Below are 15760 nucleotides of genomic sequence, written 5' to 3'. Positions count from 1 at the left end.
TCTTGTAAGAGTAGCTTAGAGCCTCCAGCAAGATGTTTGACACACCAAAAGATTATCCTTTTTTTTTTTTTTTTTTTTTAAATTTGGAGACATTTTGCTTTCAAAAAAACCAAATTACAGTTGAACAACAGCAAAGTAAACATAAGAGTTCCAAGGGTGTTCTTCCATTTCAATCACTGTTATGGTCTTTCTGAAGAAAGTCAATTTCAATTTTAGCATGTCTGAAGATAAGTCGTCCATTTCGTTTCCTCCTAAATTAACATAATAGATAATTATCTTCATATATTCAAAAAATATTTTCTAAATCCCATCTTAAAGGACTAAAATTAATACTTTGCATTAATGAACTCATTAAAACATAAAACATTACGGCAATTCTAAAATGATAATTGTTTTATGGCCTCATAAGGATTCACTTCTAGAGAAACCATGTATTTTAAAAACCAAAAGCTTAATTATTTATATTTCAGAGGCAGGGTGACTCAAGAAACATTAATAACTAGAACTTCAATCTATGCAGGGGAATATATAGGCATCCAGTTGAAGTAACAATGAAGTAAACAAGTAGAATCCTAATTAAATCAGTCTACTCTTTCTATGCTTACCAGGAAGAACTTGTTACACCCACCAAAGGGAAAAAACTTAGCTTTGCTATTGGCAGAGAAGAGGCATTTGCACTACTCAAGCAATTCACTCCTGAAACTTCTCATAACCTGGATTGTAATCCTGCAAATTTAGGACCAGTGCTCTGCTTGGATACAGTATTACACAAAATATATTAGAATGTATACATCTTAACTGTTTATGTGTAAGCTATCACGAGCACACCTCTCTCGGCAAACGTAGCTGTACGACTTCGCTTTACTTACACAAGGTGCATGCTCTAAACTCCAGAGAGGAGTTGCATTAGCAAAGGCTGGTACAAGAACTCCCAAGGAAGTTGTCATTAAGGTACACAACTGTACAAGCCAACTTATTTCTCCTGCTCACAGAACTCACTAATATTCTGCTCCCACAGAAACAGCTCTAGAAGGGGGATCTTAAAAACAACAAAAAAGCACATCATAAAGCAGTCTGGATTCGTGTTTATTGAAGCCAGTAATTAAAGACGTCCTCATTTTGCCAGCACTAGAAAGCAAGATGCCACATGACTGCATACTGCACCTGGTTAAAGCCATACAACTGGACTAAGGTTTGTTTCATACATTTGCAGTCCTAATTGTAAGTTGGAAAAAAAACCAATAAACTTAGTATACAGGACAGTGAACTTTCATTTACAGCATGTATATTGTTAAGTTCATGATGTACAGAGCAGTCACTTTCAACGTAGTTAAATTAAATAAAATACGAAATTCTGTTCAGTTTAAACAGTTTTTTAAATGCCAATAAAAAAAGTGCAAACTTAAAATCAAGCAGCATAACCACAACATTTTTATGGAGGGCCAATCTTTAAACTTTTCTATTTGCTTCAAGTTGAATGCTTTCATCTTTTGTTTTCTTAGTTTAAACATGAACAGTAGATGCAGTCACTATAATGCATATAAATATAGTCATATAATAGTTTAAACAGTCTACCATACAAGTGTATCTGCAAATAAAATGAAGTTTCACTTGAAAATGTAAAGGCTGTTTGCAATTTGGCCTTTGGTTCCAATGCTTGAAGACACCAGAATAACAACTGTGCAGCTCACCAAAGTTGACAGACTTTGGCAACCACAGGATGCTACATTACTTACAACTTTCTTTCAATAAACTAGGAGCATTCACTTGCAATTAGAAACCGGAAATCTGTTTCTGTTTTGTCAAAAGCATCTTTCTGCAAAGCTGTTAAGTATCATACATTATCAGTTTTGATCAATTTTAGTATATTTAACATTTTTATAAAACTGGAAAGTACTTCAATTTTAAGTTTTAGCCATATTGCTAGAGAAAGTGCTTATCAGGATAGATGACAAAAAAATGCAGTTTCAGACTGAGGTTTTCAAACTATATCCCGTTACGATCACACACTTTTTCAATTTTCCTGTCGAGTTTTTCATGTTTTAGTCTCCAATCTCAATTCTCAGTGTCAGGAGGACAGTGTGTAATTACTTCTTCTGGTGTGGTAACTTGCAGCTGGCACACATTACACCAGGAAGTACATCCACATTACCCATCAGCCATCCACAGTCTTAGTCTAACTGTTATCTAGACAACTGTGTAACTTCAGGTCATACCGTTTATTTAAAAAAAGTAAAAAAAAAAAAAAAAAAAGAAAAATATAGTTTTTTCAACAAAAAAACTGGCACAAAAAACATACTCATGTTAATGTTTGTCAAAGAGGCAAGTAAATACTCTTAGCTTTCTAGATAATGTTTAGACAGACTTACAAGAACAGCCTCTTGATGTAACATAGGATTCGAAGTTAACATCCAGTACTGTGTTAGTGGTCAATCTAATTCTGTATATTTAAGTAACAATATATATTAGGGAAGTTATATCCAGACATCAGATTTAGTACAACAAGTTCATATCAATAAAAAGTAAACTCTGCATAATTCAAATTGTGGTTTTTCCCTTCAGCGTTAAGAGCACAGAATATGCTTGGTATTTTTAATTTATGGTAGTGTGTACATGTAAAACAAGCATACCGTATATAAAATCAAAGTGCCACTTCAGTAACCATAGCAGTTTTGTTTGTTTTTACAGAATGATGGTTTTATGTGACCATGGACAGAGCTCCGTTATAGCAACGGGGACAACCACAACCCATCTTTCCAAATGAAATGCTACATTAAAGGAAATACAAAACAAGTTATTGAGTATGTTCATCATGTACACATTCATACCTTTTAGGTTACCTTCAGAATTGGAGCTGGCTGCACCTGCAGCAGATGTGGTTGGAATTAGGGCCTTGAAAGTTTTTTTTAAAAACCTCCATAGGTGTAAGGCAGGAATCAATTTTAGCTTGGTAGCTAATATTTAGTTACAAAAAGTAAGAAAAAAAAAATACTGAGAGTGTTCTGTAGCACATTTCATTATGGGAAAATGATACGTCACCCACCATTCTTCATAGGCTAGCCTCTTGGCATAAAAAAAAAGGCAGAAGCTATCAGAAAACAGGATTTAAAATTAAATACAAATTGCCGAACTACTGATTTTAAAATAAAACCAAACAGTGACTGTTTGTACTACAGTGCACAATAAGTTCAAGCACCTTCTAAAGACACATCACACACTGTGCCAGGCACTTGGATCTAAACAAGTTATAGTTTCTCCCTTCGTCAGCTACACCAGAAAGGGCATCCACACTCTTAGACTTTTTTAAAAACTAAAACAAGATTTATAACAAGAATAAATTCCCATGATGCTTAGTGTTTGGCCTGGAATTCTCCAATGTAAAGTAGTCTTTTTAAAACAGTGATTATTTACCCTATGTGAAACACAGGGTTTAACAACATTGCTCCTCTCCAGTCAATCCAACATTCTAGTTTCTTACTGTCCCAAATCTGTTGCCCCGTTTAGGGCTCCATTCCCTACCTGGGCTTCTTTCACCTAATTAATGCTCTCTTACACCACCACCACCACCACCACCACCACCTTTCCAAGAATATAATGCATTTGCAAACATACAAGTAGCCAATTCCAGTAACTCTGAAAGAGGATTTCATTTCTCTTTCTTGCCTTGTGTGCAGTCAGTAGTAGTATTTTAATAAGAATTCTCCATTTTGCTTCTCTGTGTTCCTCACAACAGGAAATGCAGCTGCACCTGCTTACCTCCAAAACCAAAAGAATTGCCCTATATAAACTCTAAATGGTTATCTTATACAGAGGGATTTTATATGCAAACTTCCTGAATGTGCACTTTTTACTGGGACAAGGCAATGATGTAGTAAGCTCATTTCCCCTGCCCCAAGAAAACTGATAGCATCTGCCATAGCAGAAAATTCCTGGTCTTATCAGATCAATATACATAGTTATTTGGTCATTTACATATGCATTTTTTATGCGCTATCAAGCTTCGTTCTCTGTTGGAGGAGAGTTTGTTGTTACCATAGAGTCTGGCTTGCGAGTCATCCTATCCAATTCCTCTTGAACATTTGTCAAAACTGTTTTTTGTCCTAAAAAGAAAAAGGACAAGGTTAAAGCAATCTAATTTCAATGAAATGTTTTAACCAATGAGTACAAGTATTCATAAAATCACTTTTATATGACAGTATACTATTTAATTTCTCATTATTTCGCACCTACCCAAGAACACAGGGCCTGACACAATGCAAGGTAATGTCTATGTAAAGACTAAGATTTGATTCAGTTTAAAGAGATGAAATGCTGAATTATACAGCAGCATAAAGCACAAAAATATCTGTGATATATTTTACAGCAACTAACATTTTAAAAACAACCACATTTAGAATGTTCTATAAAAATCAACTGTACACAATTCTATTATTAGTATCGATAGCAAGGACTTTATTTAAACCCAGATTTTAACCACAAGTTTTTCCAAGGTACATAGGACACCTGCTACAAAAATCATATTTGTTTGGTCACACTTACACTTGCTGCGTTTTTATATTAAACAACAAACAGGAAGAACTCTTATGTCTGCCAACAATGTTTCCCTTAAAAAAGGGGACATGAATTGCATATTCATGTAATATCTCAGAGCAGTCATTTCAAAGGACTTCTTCAATTGGAAACAGACACACTGAAGTATTTCATGGAAAGGCGTATCTTACATTTTTATATTAGACTCAAAACTTTTTAACAATTCTCTAACTGAATCATCAGTTGAATTCTCTCATTCTGAAAATTATAAACCCACAGACAAATTAATCGCTAAAATTGGAACAATACGTTCTAATGCTTAGAGCATACAAGCATTTAAGATTAAAAAGCTGTATTTTTAGACAAAAAGTAGATTATATAACCATGTACAGCTTCCTTACATAGCCAAAGAATTTAACAAGCATCTGTTTTCCAGCTCAAATGTGTGTGAAATATTAGGTGGATTTTTTCCAGGGTACATGCTGAAAACATTAAGAAGGCAAGATTTGACTGTTAGAGATGGAAGTGATTTTTTCCCCAAAGTACAAAGACATAATCAAGTTAAAAGGTTACCTTTAATCACTATAAAGGTTTTAGATTTAAGCACTAGTCATAAGCCACAGTACTCTTAATAGCATCTATTCAAAGCATGAGTATTTAAACAAAATTTAAAAATTAGTACATTAACTGTAATATAACTTAAATTACAAAACACTTTACATGTAGACTAATGGCACCTTGGAGTTAAAAAAACCTAAATCCTAAAACAATAAAAACCACATAAAATTCTTGCTCAAACAAAAGTAGGTCTAAACAAAAAATGTGGCTTTTTTTAATGCTAGATGAACTGGATTCTTAAGCCTCCAAAATAATACCACGCAGCTGTCTCCTGCAACTACCTCATACTGGACAGGAAAAACATTGCCAAGCTGTTCAATAATGTGTAGGTTTACATACTCCCCTTTACCACCATCATAGGTGAGCACCTTTCAAAGGAGAAGAAATACAAGGACCTGTTTTTAAGAAAATAAAGATTTCGCCTCCGTTACAAATTAAATTAATACTTGCTTTCAGTTTCCCTACAAAAATATTGTCAAGGACGGTAATAACCTTAGTCAATTAGATGTGTTCTATACAATTATATGTATTCTCCTTTCTCGATTAGAGTGAGAGCAGGGAACCCTAGTTTTTTATCTATTGCACAGGAATAGAAGGGCGAAGGCAAATCTTAGAATTTACAAGAATCTTCTTGTGAATATAAATGAAATAACTTTTTAAGTCTAGAAGTCCATGCGAAGAGAAATAATCCACCACAGAAACCACCAATTGAAGTTCTTTGAAATATCACAGTCTACACATAGAAGACAGACAGTCCAGAAACATAAAGGCACATAAGATGGGTGAGGAATTACACAGCATGAAAAATGGACATGACATTGCAGCATCTGCCCAGATGACAGAGTTCTCTCAAGTAAGAGTTAACATAGCAGAAACCAATCAATCAATTAGGCTGACCAGTATGTTGAGAACCACAATGTCTCCCTCATCCTGTAACAAAATCTAAACATCTCAACCACAGGATATTCATAGCTGTGGGAGAAACGGAAGGTCTCTTTAAAGCTAAATATTTATAGTGTCAACCTTCTGAAAACTTAGGACTCTTTGAACAGTTTAGATTAGACATTTAAAATGCCTACAAAGATAATTTTAGCACATTTACTCACACAGAGGATGCTGCCATAAATAAGACTTTCTCCAAGATATTCTCCTCAACTCTTCCACAAAAGAGCAAGTAATCTCTTGTGTTATCACCAGCACCAGCTACCTTACAAATTCAACAAGAGCTTTTCAGATATCAATGTGAGGAGGCCTTACCTTCTCAGGAAAGTTTAATCTTACATTGGTTGAATATAAGATGCGAACACATCAGCTGACAAGGAACAGGCATATCCTCTTTTGAGTGAAAGCCGATTGTTCTGTTCCGAAAGTCAGGGAATGAGTGTGAGCTGCCAACTTGATGCAGCCAAGAAAAGGCAACTGCGATCTTGAGATCACTCGGGAGAAGTACTTCCACTAAAGAAAGAGAACTGCTGTACCAGGCACTACAATGAGATATATCTGGAGTGCTGCATACAATTCCAATCACTCATGTTCAGGAAAAGGTAAGATAGATAAAGATAAAAGATAAGACGGGAACTACTGAAGAATAAACTAGTAGGGAAAACAGAGCTCAATCTCTAACAGAAGACTAGAAGAGAACTTATCTAATTTAGTGCAACAAAACAAAATTAAGAAAGGATATATGACTGCTGTCTCTAGATGTTTCAGGAGAGAAATAATCTATTTAAGTTAGAAGTTAATGCTGACACAAGGAGGAAAAAAAAAAAAAAGAAGGTACACATAGCCATGTGTTATCTTTGAAAACTCCTGAAAGGCACATGATGTTCTAGAAGACTGAAAGAGGAAAGAGTAAAGCCCATTACAGACTAGTTAGTTTTTACTCTAGTATTTTTTCCAGAAATTGCAATTATGTTTCAGATGCTTACAAACAGCCTACCAGCACAACAATCAACACGGATCTGTTACCAACAAGTTGTGTCAAGCCAACCAAATTTCTTTCTATGATAGGATAACAGGTCCTGTGGAGAAGGGAGAAGTGGTCGATATCACATCTCACATAACCTTCATATAAATAAACTAGAAAAAAAAGTCTTGTATTTCAGAAAAATGAATGTATTGTAATTCATAAAATTACCCATTAGTTATCCATCGTACTAGTCGATGTTTTTATTCAGCAATCTACCCTGTCCAACTGTTGAAGATATCAGATATGTAGGCAACCATGCTTGAAGGGCTACAAAGGATTTTGGAAGACAGGATTGGAGGTAAAAAGTTATTTATATAAGTTATCAAATGGAAAACAACGATAAAGCAAACATTCACCCTTTGGAAATACTAAGCTAATTTGATACAGACTAGAAAACCTCCTGCTAGGAGGCAGAAATTGTATTTAACTGGCTATACTGTTGTAAGAAATCCTGATCAATATCATACAGATGAAAAAAAACTAGCATCATGCTGAGACATCTAAACAGAAGCACAATACAAAACACAGATTAAGTAACCCCTAGTTAGGGCAGACAAAGCCTTGTCTGAAGTACTGCATTCATTTCTGAGCACCAAAAGAAACAGGTCATCTGAGTAGACAGTCCAAAGGAGAAGAGTAAGAATTATCAGAGCCATAAAAAGCATGTGCTGTGAGGAAGGGCTGACAGAAGTGTATTTTTGTAGTCCAGACAAAAGTCACAGGCAAAAGGGTAATAGCTTTCAAATATGCAAAGGACTGCTGCAAAGACAAAGGGGCTACACTGATCTCTGTCTCCACTCAGAAATACTGACTGTACAAGAGAAAAAATAACTAAGAAATTAAGTACTGGAATAGGCTGTCTGGAGAGATGACATTACATCTTTTATTTCAGAGTTTGTTTGCTTTTTAATCATTAGCCAGGAACTCCCTAACTGATTCTGCTTTAGATAAAGAGCATGGATGAAATAATCCCTAAAAATTATTTCTAGTCCTGTTTCTATAAAAGCAGGTAATTTGACATTGTGGTCAGTAATAGCATGATGCTGCACTTGATGAAGCAGGGGGCACCTTTCAGTGTTTAACTAAAGAGGGCATTCTGGATTAAGAAGGAATGAATTAAATATTTTTATAATGTAGGTACAATAATATTATGTAAATGATACATAACACAAATAATTATTTTATTGTTATCTTTATAATAAATAAATTTAATAAAGATAAATTACAGAATTCATCATGCTAGAACAAAAAAACCCAACAAAATACTGACTTGCCTTAAGTCAAATTCTAGCCATTTTTGAGCTTTCAGAGCATGGAATGTCATATAAACCCTTCCCAATTAAAAAAAAACCCTACTTCCCCTCTCCAGGAATAGTTTCAGTTCAAATACCACACTCCAACAACTGCTCTGGTTCTCTTACTGGCAGTACCATCACTATGGCTGGCATCAAGTACTTTTCATTTCCAGTTCAGAAAGTCGGGGCCTTGCACACTCCTCTAAGCACCAGAAACTGTGGGTTTGGCATCACCATCGAATTTTACGTGATTTCACAAGTCTGGGATCAGAAGTAGAATATCTATCAATAATTTAGTAATGAAATAATTCTGGAAGGAAAACTCCTAAACATAAGTGTGATGGGAACGCCAATATCAAAAAGAAACAGTTAAATAATCAAAGTAGTATATTTCTAATATTGGGTGGAACAATCACGCGTTTTACAACACTGAGTTTTGTATAGGTACCAAGTATTCTGATGGGTTTCTTTTATTTTCACCTAAACTAGTGCAATTACTTATCAGCAAATAGCTTATCCAATGCAGTCATAGGCACATACACAGAACAAATCCACTTGATCGGTGTTATCAGTTGTGTGGGATCACAATAAAATACTAAATCAATGAGAGAATAACTTCAAACTGTCATAAGAAGTAATTCATTTAAACCTGAACTCTGGAGAGATTTCAATAGTTTCAACTACAGTCCAAACCCAATAAACTCCATTTCCTTCAAGCAACAGCTAAGTGTCAAGAAAGAAAGGAATTCTAAAGTAAAAAAAAGAAAATCAGCACTTTCTGAATATGATCCAGACTCAAACGTTATTCATATCCCAGCCGTATAACTTCACTCAAAGAATCAAGTTACAATAGGCTTAATAGAAGCCCTGGAGTTGTGAAGTTACAGTAGTTTACTTCTTTTTTAAAGATTGCACATTTTGGCACTGTCACCTGCCAAGGTCTGTCGCTTTAGTGACCAGTTTAACAGATACACACAGTTAGACCCATGTGGGCCAAATTAAATACTAAAAATACGCAAAAGAGCCTGCAATAACAAGTCCAATACCTGATTTCTTGGCTGTACTTTGCACTGCTCCAGCACCAGGACTCCCAGGAGAGCCAGTCTTTTTGCTCAAGAGACTGTTAAAGAAACTAGCCAAGACACCTTCACTTGCAGCATTATCTAAATAAAAAACAAACATATATATACACATATCTCTCACAGAATAGTTATTGATGGTAAATGATAGAGCTTATTTTTTAACATACATATGTAACTCTCTTACCAATCAGGGAAATAAACCTCAAATACGAGAGAGTCACTTTGCTCAATTTAAAGACACTAGTCCTTTGCACTCTTTGGTAAAGTCAGAGATGACTGAAAGCATATTACTGCTCTTCTGGAATGGCGGGGGGGTGGTGACAAAATTTTAATCTAAGTATTTGTATGCTTTTGTATTTTCTAAATGTAGAAGCCAAGAAACAAAATATTAAGTATGGATGTGCAATTCAAAGATTTATAAGTCCATTAACAAACTGCGTAGATGTTTTAGTGCAGTCTTTTCATGCTACACTACTTTTCATAAATCAGAACTGGGATATACAGCAATGAGACATGATCCAGAACTGCATGACTATTTTATCCACTGTAAGTGAGGTGTGGCACCACAGTGCATAATTAAAAACAATACTTTGCCCTACCAACTTTCTTAAGGCATAGAGAAGAAAGAAACCACTCAACAACGTGGAGCTCCATCTTAGGGCTGAGGGAGGAGAAGGGTGCAACTTCCAAGTTACTTCACGTACTATAGAAAATGACATTCTAGAGAGGGTTTAGTAGAAGAACAGGTTTCATTGTGGATTCCAGAATAAGTGATATGAAGTATAAAACTGCGTGTAGTTTAAAGCAGTCCCCACTCTAATAATCCAATTGATGCATAATAAATGTATTTAGGCAACTTAAGGAAATAATGTATTTGAACTCTGTCTGACTGCTTGGCAATAACAGAACTCTACTTCAAGTCATATGAATGACTCAAAAAAAAAGAAAAAAAGAAAATCAAACCTGAAGCTATGTCATAAATTCATTCCTGTTATTAAACTAACTATACCATTAGTGAATAAATTCCAAAATCTTTCTACAAAAGAGAATTTTTTTTTTTTTTAAGGGAAATAACACATGATAAAAACAGTAAAATGCTTATTCATACTTTTAATATTTGGATCTGGTTTCTTAACTGATGTTATTGGTGAGGCACTGGGTACATTGGCGGGACCAGCTCTGCCTTGAGTTCTTGGGGATCCTGCAGGGCCTCTTGCAGGAGATTCCTCAAAAAAAGTCCAAGTCACACAAATCAGAGAAGAACTTAAATGGATTAGTTATATAAAGCAAATGTAACATTATATAGAAATTCCTTTTTAAACCTTTATATTAGCACCGTAGTGTCTGCACACTGGGGAAAAAAAAACCAAAGCAAAACACCACCAGTTATGTTGGGCATGTGCCTCCACTAAAAGAAAGGATGAATCACTGTAGGAAATTTTCAGTTTAATGATTATAAGTATATTTCTATGTTTCCACAGTGAATTAGAATGAAGTAATTTATAAGCAACATTTTAAAATACTGGCACTTTTTTTTTTTTTTAATTTACTTTCTGCAGTTTGGGGAGATTATGTATTTTACATTTACATAAGGAACCTCTACAGGTTAGAATCATTCCCTCTTCCCTAGAAGGAAAAGCAAAACACTTCCTACTTTTCTCTTGGATCTACTTACTGATGCTCTTGTAGGCGTTGCTGGCTGTTTGGCAAGGAATGACTGCAAAAACAACATATTAAGAATATTAAATATATTTCAGAAACTATAAAGGAATAAAATACAGTGAAGCTGACTAACCATTAATTTATTTGATAATTTTTTTTTCTGATATTTACAGGCTTCCTCTTTGATATTTATATACTTCCAGACTCTACCACTAGAGGACAGAGTTAAAATGAGTAAATAAGCTTCAGTCCTTTGTCTTACACAGCCATTCCAGAACTATAAGCCAGAACGATAGACACCCAAGTCTGTAACCTCTATGATATTTATAATCAACTATACAGGAAAGTATTATTATTTTTTAAACAATAGAGCCGTAAAGAAAATAACAAGATACAGCATAGCCAAATTTGACATCTTTAAGTCTTTCAAGCCTCTGGCTGTAAGAAAACTGCAACACTAAGATGTTATGTTTTAAAAATATTTCTATTTTACAGATCAATACATCTATGTTGTGAAATTTCAAATTATCTTCTAGCTCTTCTCCTTTGAAATGTAAATTATTTCTGTTCTCAGCATATTTTCCTTTCAACTTGCCAAGATAAGTGGCCATATTTTCTACTCGTATTTGTTAAAGTCTTATTTCACAATTATATCTGAATTTGCAAAGCTGAAAAGTGGCTATCTAGTGATTAAAATGAGGAATGAAAAACTGAAGGCAGTAACAATGGAGAGCTTAAAGTGAAATCTCATTTATTAAGGACTTCTTTTCATTCTTCCATTCTTACCTGCTGCTTCATAAGAAATACTTGTTCATCTTCTGCTGCCAGCTCTTTATCATGGACTAACTGTTGAACAAAATATTTTGTTATTAGACGTAAAAAATGAAATTACTGTAACTGTTTCTATGTTCTGGTGATCAAAAGGGACAAAAAAGAGGCAAATTTTAATACCATTCTTTACTTTTTTAAAAAAAAACAACCCACAAACTTCTTTCACATTTAAAAGAGTAGTAACATTAAAGAAGCTGTCATTAAAAAAAAAAATACTGTAAGTGAATGGAGTAGATTAGCACTGATGTCAGCCTGTGGGTATTCTCCAGAAAGATGAGTACATTTATCTTTTTAAGTATTAATCTCATCAGCATCTCTTCAAAGACCTGAGATTACCTTACTCCATAAGACCCCACACTCAATCCCTCAGCCCCAAAAGCACTATACTAGTTTTTATCAGTCATAACACTGCTATTAGGCAACGATTATTTCCTATAGGTGCCATGAGTTACAAACAACAGGATTAAATCTTTCCCTTACATGAAAGTTTCAAACAGCTCTTCCCTTTTCCAAATACTGGGGCTTGAGCTAGAAACATTAAGTGTGTAAGGAAGTTGTAAAAGAAGCTTTCCGATACAGACGAGAATGCAATTTCAGTTACAATTATCCATTTTACACATATCCTATTTCTGTGTGCCTATACTCACAACATTAGCAATATACAGAATTATATGGATTATTTACTGCTCTTGCCTTACATGAAGAAATCTGTCATTAATAATATCTTAATGCAATAGTGATATACTGTCTTGTTTTACAAGATTTGCCTTCACATGGTAACCTCAATGCCATGTGTGTATATATGTAAATTGGTGAAGTCCTTCAACAGTATTCTCCATTTTCAAAAAGTGTTTTTTGCCCCATGCATGCAAAAAGGTTCATGTGAAATGGTTATTTTTGGACTGCCTTTCATTCACTAAGGTGAATGATTTCTGTGTTTGCTTGCAGTATTTTAAACAACTGGAAAATGAAAGCCTGATGTTTCACACATTTGGATAAAAAAAAATTACATTTAGATTTGGAGTTCTTCAATATTAATAGTTATCAGTAGCCATTCAAGTAAACTGCACTTATTTGTCGGGGGGCAGGGAAGAGTTTACGCCTTTTTACCTTTCTTATAGGAGGTTTTACAATGAAGTCCTCATATGCATCTTCTGGTTTCACTGTTGTGAAGTTTTCATGTAAAATGGCAATTTTCTTTTCATTGTCCCAACCAGCAGGTCTATAAAAAGAAGGAAAGCTTTGCCTTTTCAGTCACAAAAAGCGCTTCTACAGAGACCGTTTATTTACTTCCCCCTTACCTGAATAAGGCAATTTTATTACAGGTCAGTCCTAATTCTCAGCTAAATTCCAAAGATAGTAAAAAGCTGGAATGGTATACTCTGAGCCAAGTAACCCAAGTAATATGCACTAAGTTGGTTTTTTAATTCAGGATTTCAGAAGACTCACATACTAAGCTTTTGAATGACATAAACCATTAAAGTTATTTTTATACATATGTTATATGAAGTGTAGTGCTTAACAGAAAACAATCTGAAACCATGCTGCTTATACAATTGACTTACATAAAAACTGCATCCTTTTCTACCACTAAGGCAGGTGTAGTAAACTGAAAACCGTATGTTTTATGTACAATGTACTTATACAACAGATCAAGGTTCTTTTCCTCCTTAACTGATGTATAAATCAAGGCAGCCCCATCTGATTATTTATTTAAGGAAAATTATGCAAGATATAATTTTTAAATTATAGTAAGAATTTCAAAACAGGAGCTAATGGACATATATCTACTAGGCCTAATTTTGAGAAGTAGTTCAAAGCAAAAGCTATAGCCATTTAGTATTCAGGGAGAGGAAGCATTATAACAGGAGAAGACTCATAATACTTTTCTTTGACATACAGAAAAGTTAGCTACCCTCCCAAGCAATTAACTGTGAAAAAGTCAAAAACTTAAGAGACAGCTGAGATCTCAGGTTTACATGGAAATTGCAAGTTCTGAGCGGAAAACCAAGACAAGCCACCTCACAAAATGCAAGACAAATCCTTTGTAAAGGAACAAATGCTCCAAATTCCATAAACAATTTAAAAACTATAAAAAGTTTTATACATCTCTCAACATTTTCAAAACAACAAACGCTACATAGTAAATAACTGAATACCAAGCAATCTTGAAGTGCAATTTTCTCAGATTAACTTTATGTGCAATTCAACACTAAAGTGTATTTTCTTGCTTCCAGATTACAGCAAATCTCTTCAGCGCAGGAAAGGATACACTGTAAGCAGAATCTACGAATGTGCGACTGAATGAAGTCGAAGTGTTCTTCTCTGTAATCATGCTCCTTCTCTAGTACACTCACTGCATCACACTGGAAGAAAGGGAGAAAAACAAAACCAGAAAAACCCAGTCAATTAATCCCAACATCTTCCTTAATATTACACACACATCACATTTACTTTGAGCCCTTGGTTTTAAAATGCCACCAATAAATCAAAAGATAAAGTAATTAACATATAATTAATAAGGTTATTACCCTTCTGCAAAATTAAAAATTGACACTGATGGCAGAAGCTTACTTTCAAAATAAATCCAGAATTCATTTTGCATGTCTGTATGAAGCATGCCTTCTAAAGGCAAAGTAATTAAACTTTTCCATAGTAGCCAACAGAACTAGAAACTCACTTTTGTACAAACTACCAGCACAGGAATACCAAGGTTGTGAGTCAGCACATTTTCTCCAAGTGGCAAAGAAACATGTTCATCCTCTTGGCCAGAAGAAGGGCCTCTTCTCTGCGGTGATCCTTGATAGCCTTCTTCAGGTTCTACATATTCTTGAAACTCCTTTATAACTATTAAGAGAGAGATCTTCTTAAGGTACAACAAAGGAACTAGTTCTTCTTTTTAAACCATAATTAATCTATAACTAACTAGAAATCTCAACTTTTTTTTCCTTTTATAATGAGGCACTACATGAGAACAGAAATCTCAACTCTTTTTTTTGCTTTTACAATGAGGCACTACATGAGAACAGAATGCAAGCTTAAGCCTTGTTGCCCCTTCAAACACAACAATTCTCCTCCATCAAAATTTACAGCAAGCTAAGCCAAGTCCAATTTGGAGCTGTTAAAAGTACTCAAAACTAGCTGCAAGAGCTATAGTATGCACAAATGCACATTCCTCAACTCAATGCATTTCATTATAGGGGAGCTGACAACAGAAAACGTAAATGTAGTTTAGCAACATAGCCTATACTCACTGCAATTTGTACCTGGTTTTGGAAGAAAGCATGGTGAAAATGTAAATGGACACAGAAAACACCACGCTTTCTTATAAACGATTACTCAATTTAAGTTTCTATTACTCTACATTTCTGTTGCAGGAGTCCAATGATAGAAAGATAAAAAAATACACTACATAAATACACTCTCAAGGACTTCAAATGTTATCTGAAGAGAGTCAGTTATATTCTGGAAAAGTACAATGGAGTCCAGAGGAAACTAGATGCTTTCTATGTTTTCAATGTTTTAATTTTATGGCAACGATGAGTGTTCCAATAATACTGAATACTATCAACTACTGAAGTGCCTAAGAAATAGCATTAACACCATTTTGGAAGCGCACTGTGACCCCATGCATGCTTTGTCAAAATTGGGCTGCAACTTACAGCTTTTATGTCTTTTTTCAGGATGAAAGCCACAGACCAGATAAATCTGCCTAGCGGATGTGTCTGCTCCCAGGCACAGCACTTCCCGAAGGCCCAAGGCTCTCTTCACAT

The 15760-nt window shown here is 34.7% G+C and overlaps 1 protein-coding gene across 6 annotated transcripts in view; it reads right to left on the bottom strand.

Annotated features, from left to right (window-relative positions):
- Positions 1–1067: 1067 nt before the first annotated feature.
- Positions 1068–15760, bottom strand: part of DYNC1LI2 (dynein cytoplasmic 1 light intermediate chain 2) — a 29197-nt gene continuing 14504 nt past the window's right edge. For 2 of the 6 annotated variants that reach the window (XM_075161427.1, XM_075161426.1), the window contains exons 5-13: positions 14668–14834; positions 14260–14353; positions 13553–13688; positions 13098–13209; positions 11943–12002; positions 11170–11211; positions 10603–10720; positions 9459–9575; positions 1068–4100 (exon numbers count right to left, since the gene is read on the bottom strand). In XM_075161427.1, the coding sequence (XP_075017528.1) occupies positions 3994–4100; positions 9459–9575; positions 10603–10720; positions 11170–11211; positions 11943–12002; positions 13098–13209; positions 13553–13688; positions 14260–14353; positions 14668–14834 (953 nt within the window). In that variant the 3' untranslated portion in view covers positions 1068–3993. Of the gene's footprint in view, positions 4101–7076; positions 7170–8546; positions 8674–9458; positions 9576–10602; positions 10721–11169; positions 11212–11942; positions 12003–13097; positions 13210–13552; positions 13689–14259; positions 14354–14667; positions 14835–15760 lie in introns of those variants that run through there. The other 4 variants (XR_012675410.1, XR_012675408.1, XR_012675409.1 and 1 more) reach the window with 4 other exon arrangements.

Source organism: Calonectris borealis, chromosome 12 (assembly GCF_964195595.1).
Source record: "Calonectris borealis chromosome 12, bCalBor7.hap1.2, whole genome shotgun sequence".
In the NCBI taxonomy this organism is placed as follows: domain Eukaryota; kingdom Metazoa; phylum Chordata; class Aves; order Procellariiformes; family Procellariidae; genus Calonectris; species Calonectris borealis.
The sequence above is the reverse complement of the archived record's forward strand: the minus strand, read 5'-3'. Positions and strand labels throughout refer to the sequence as shown.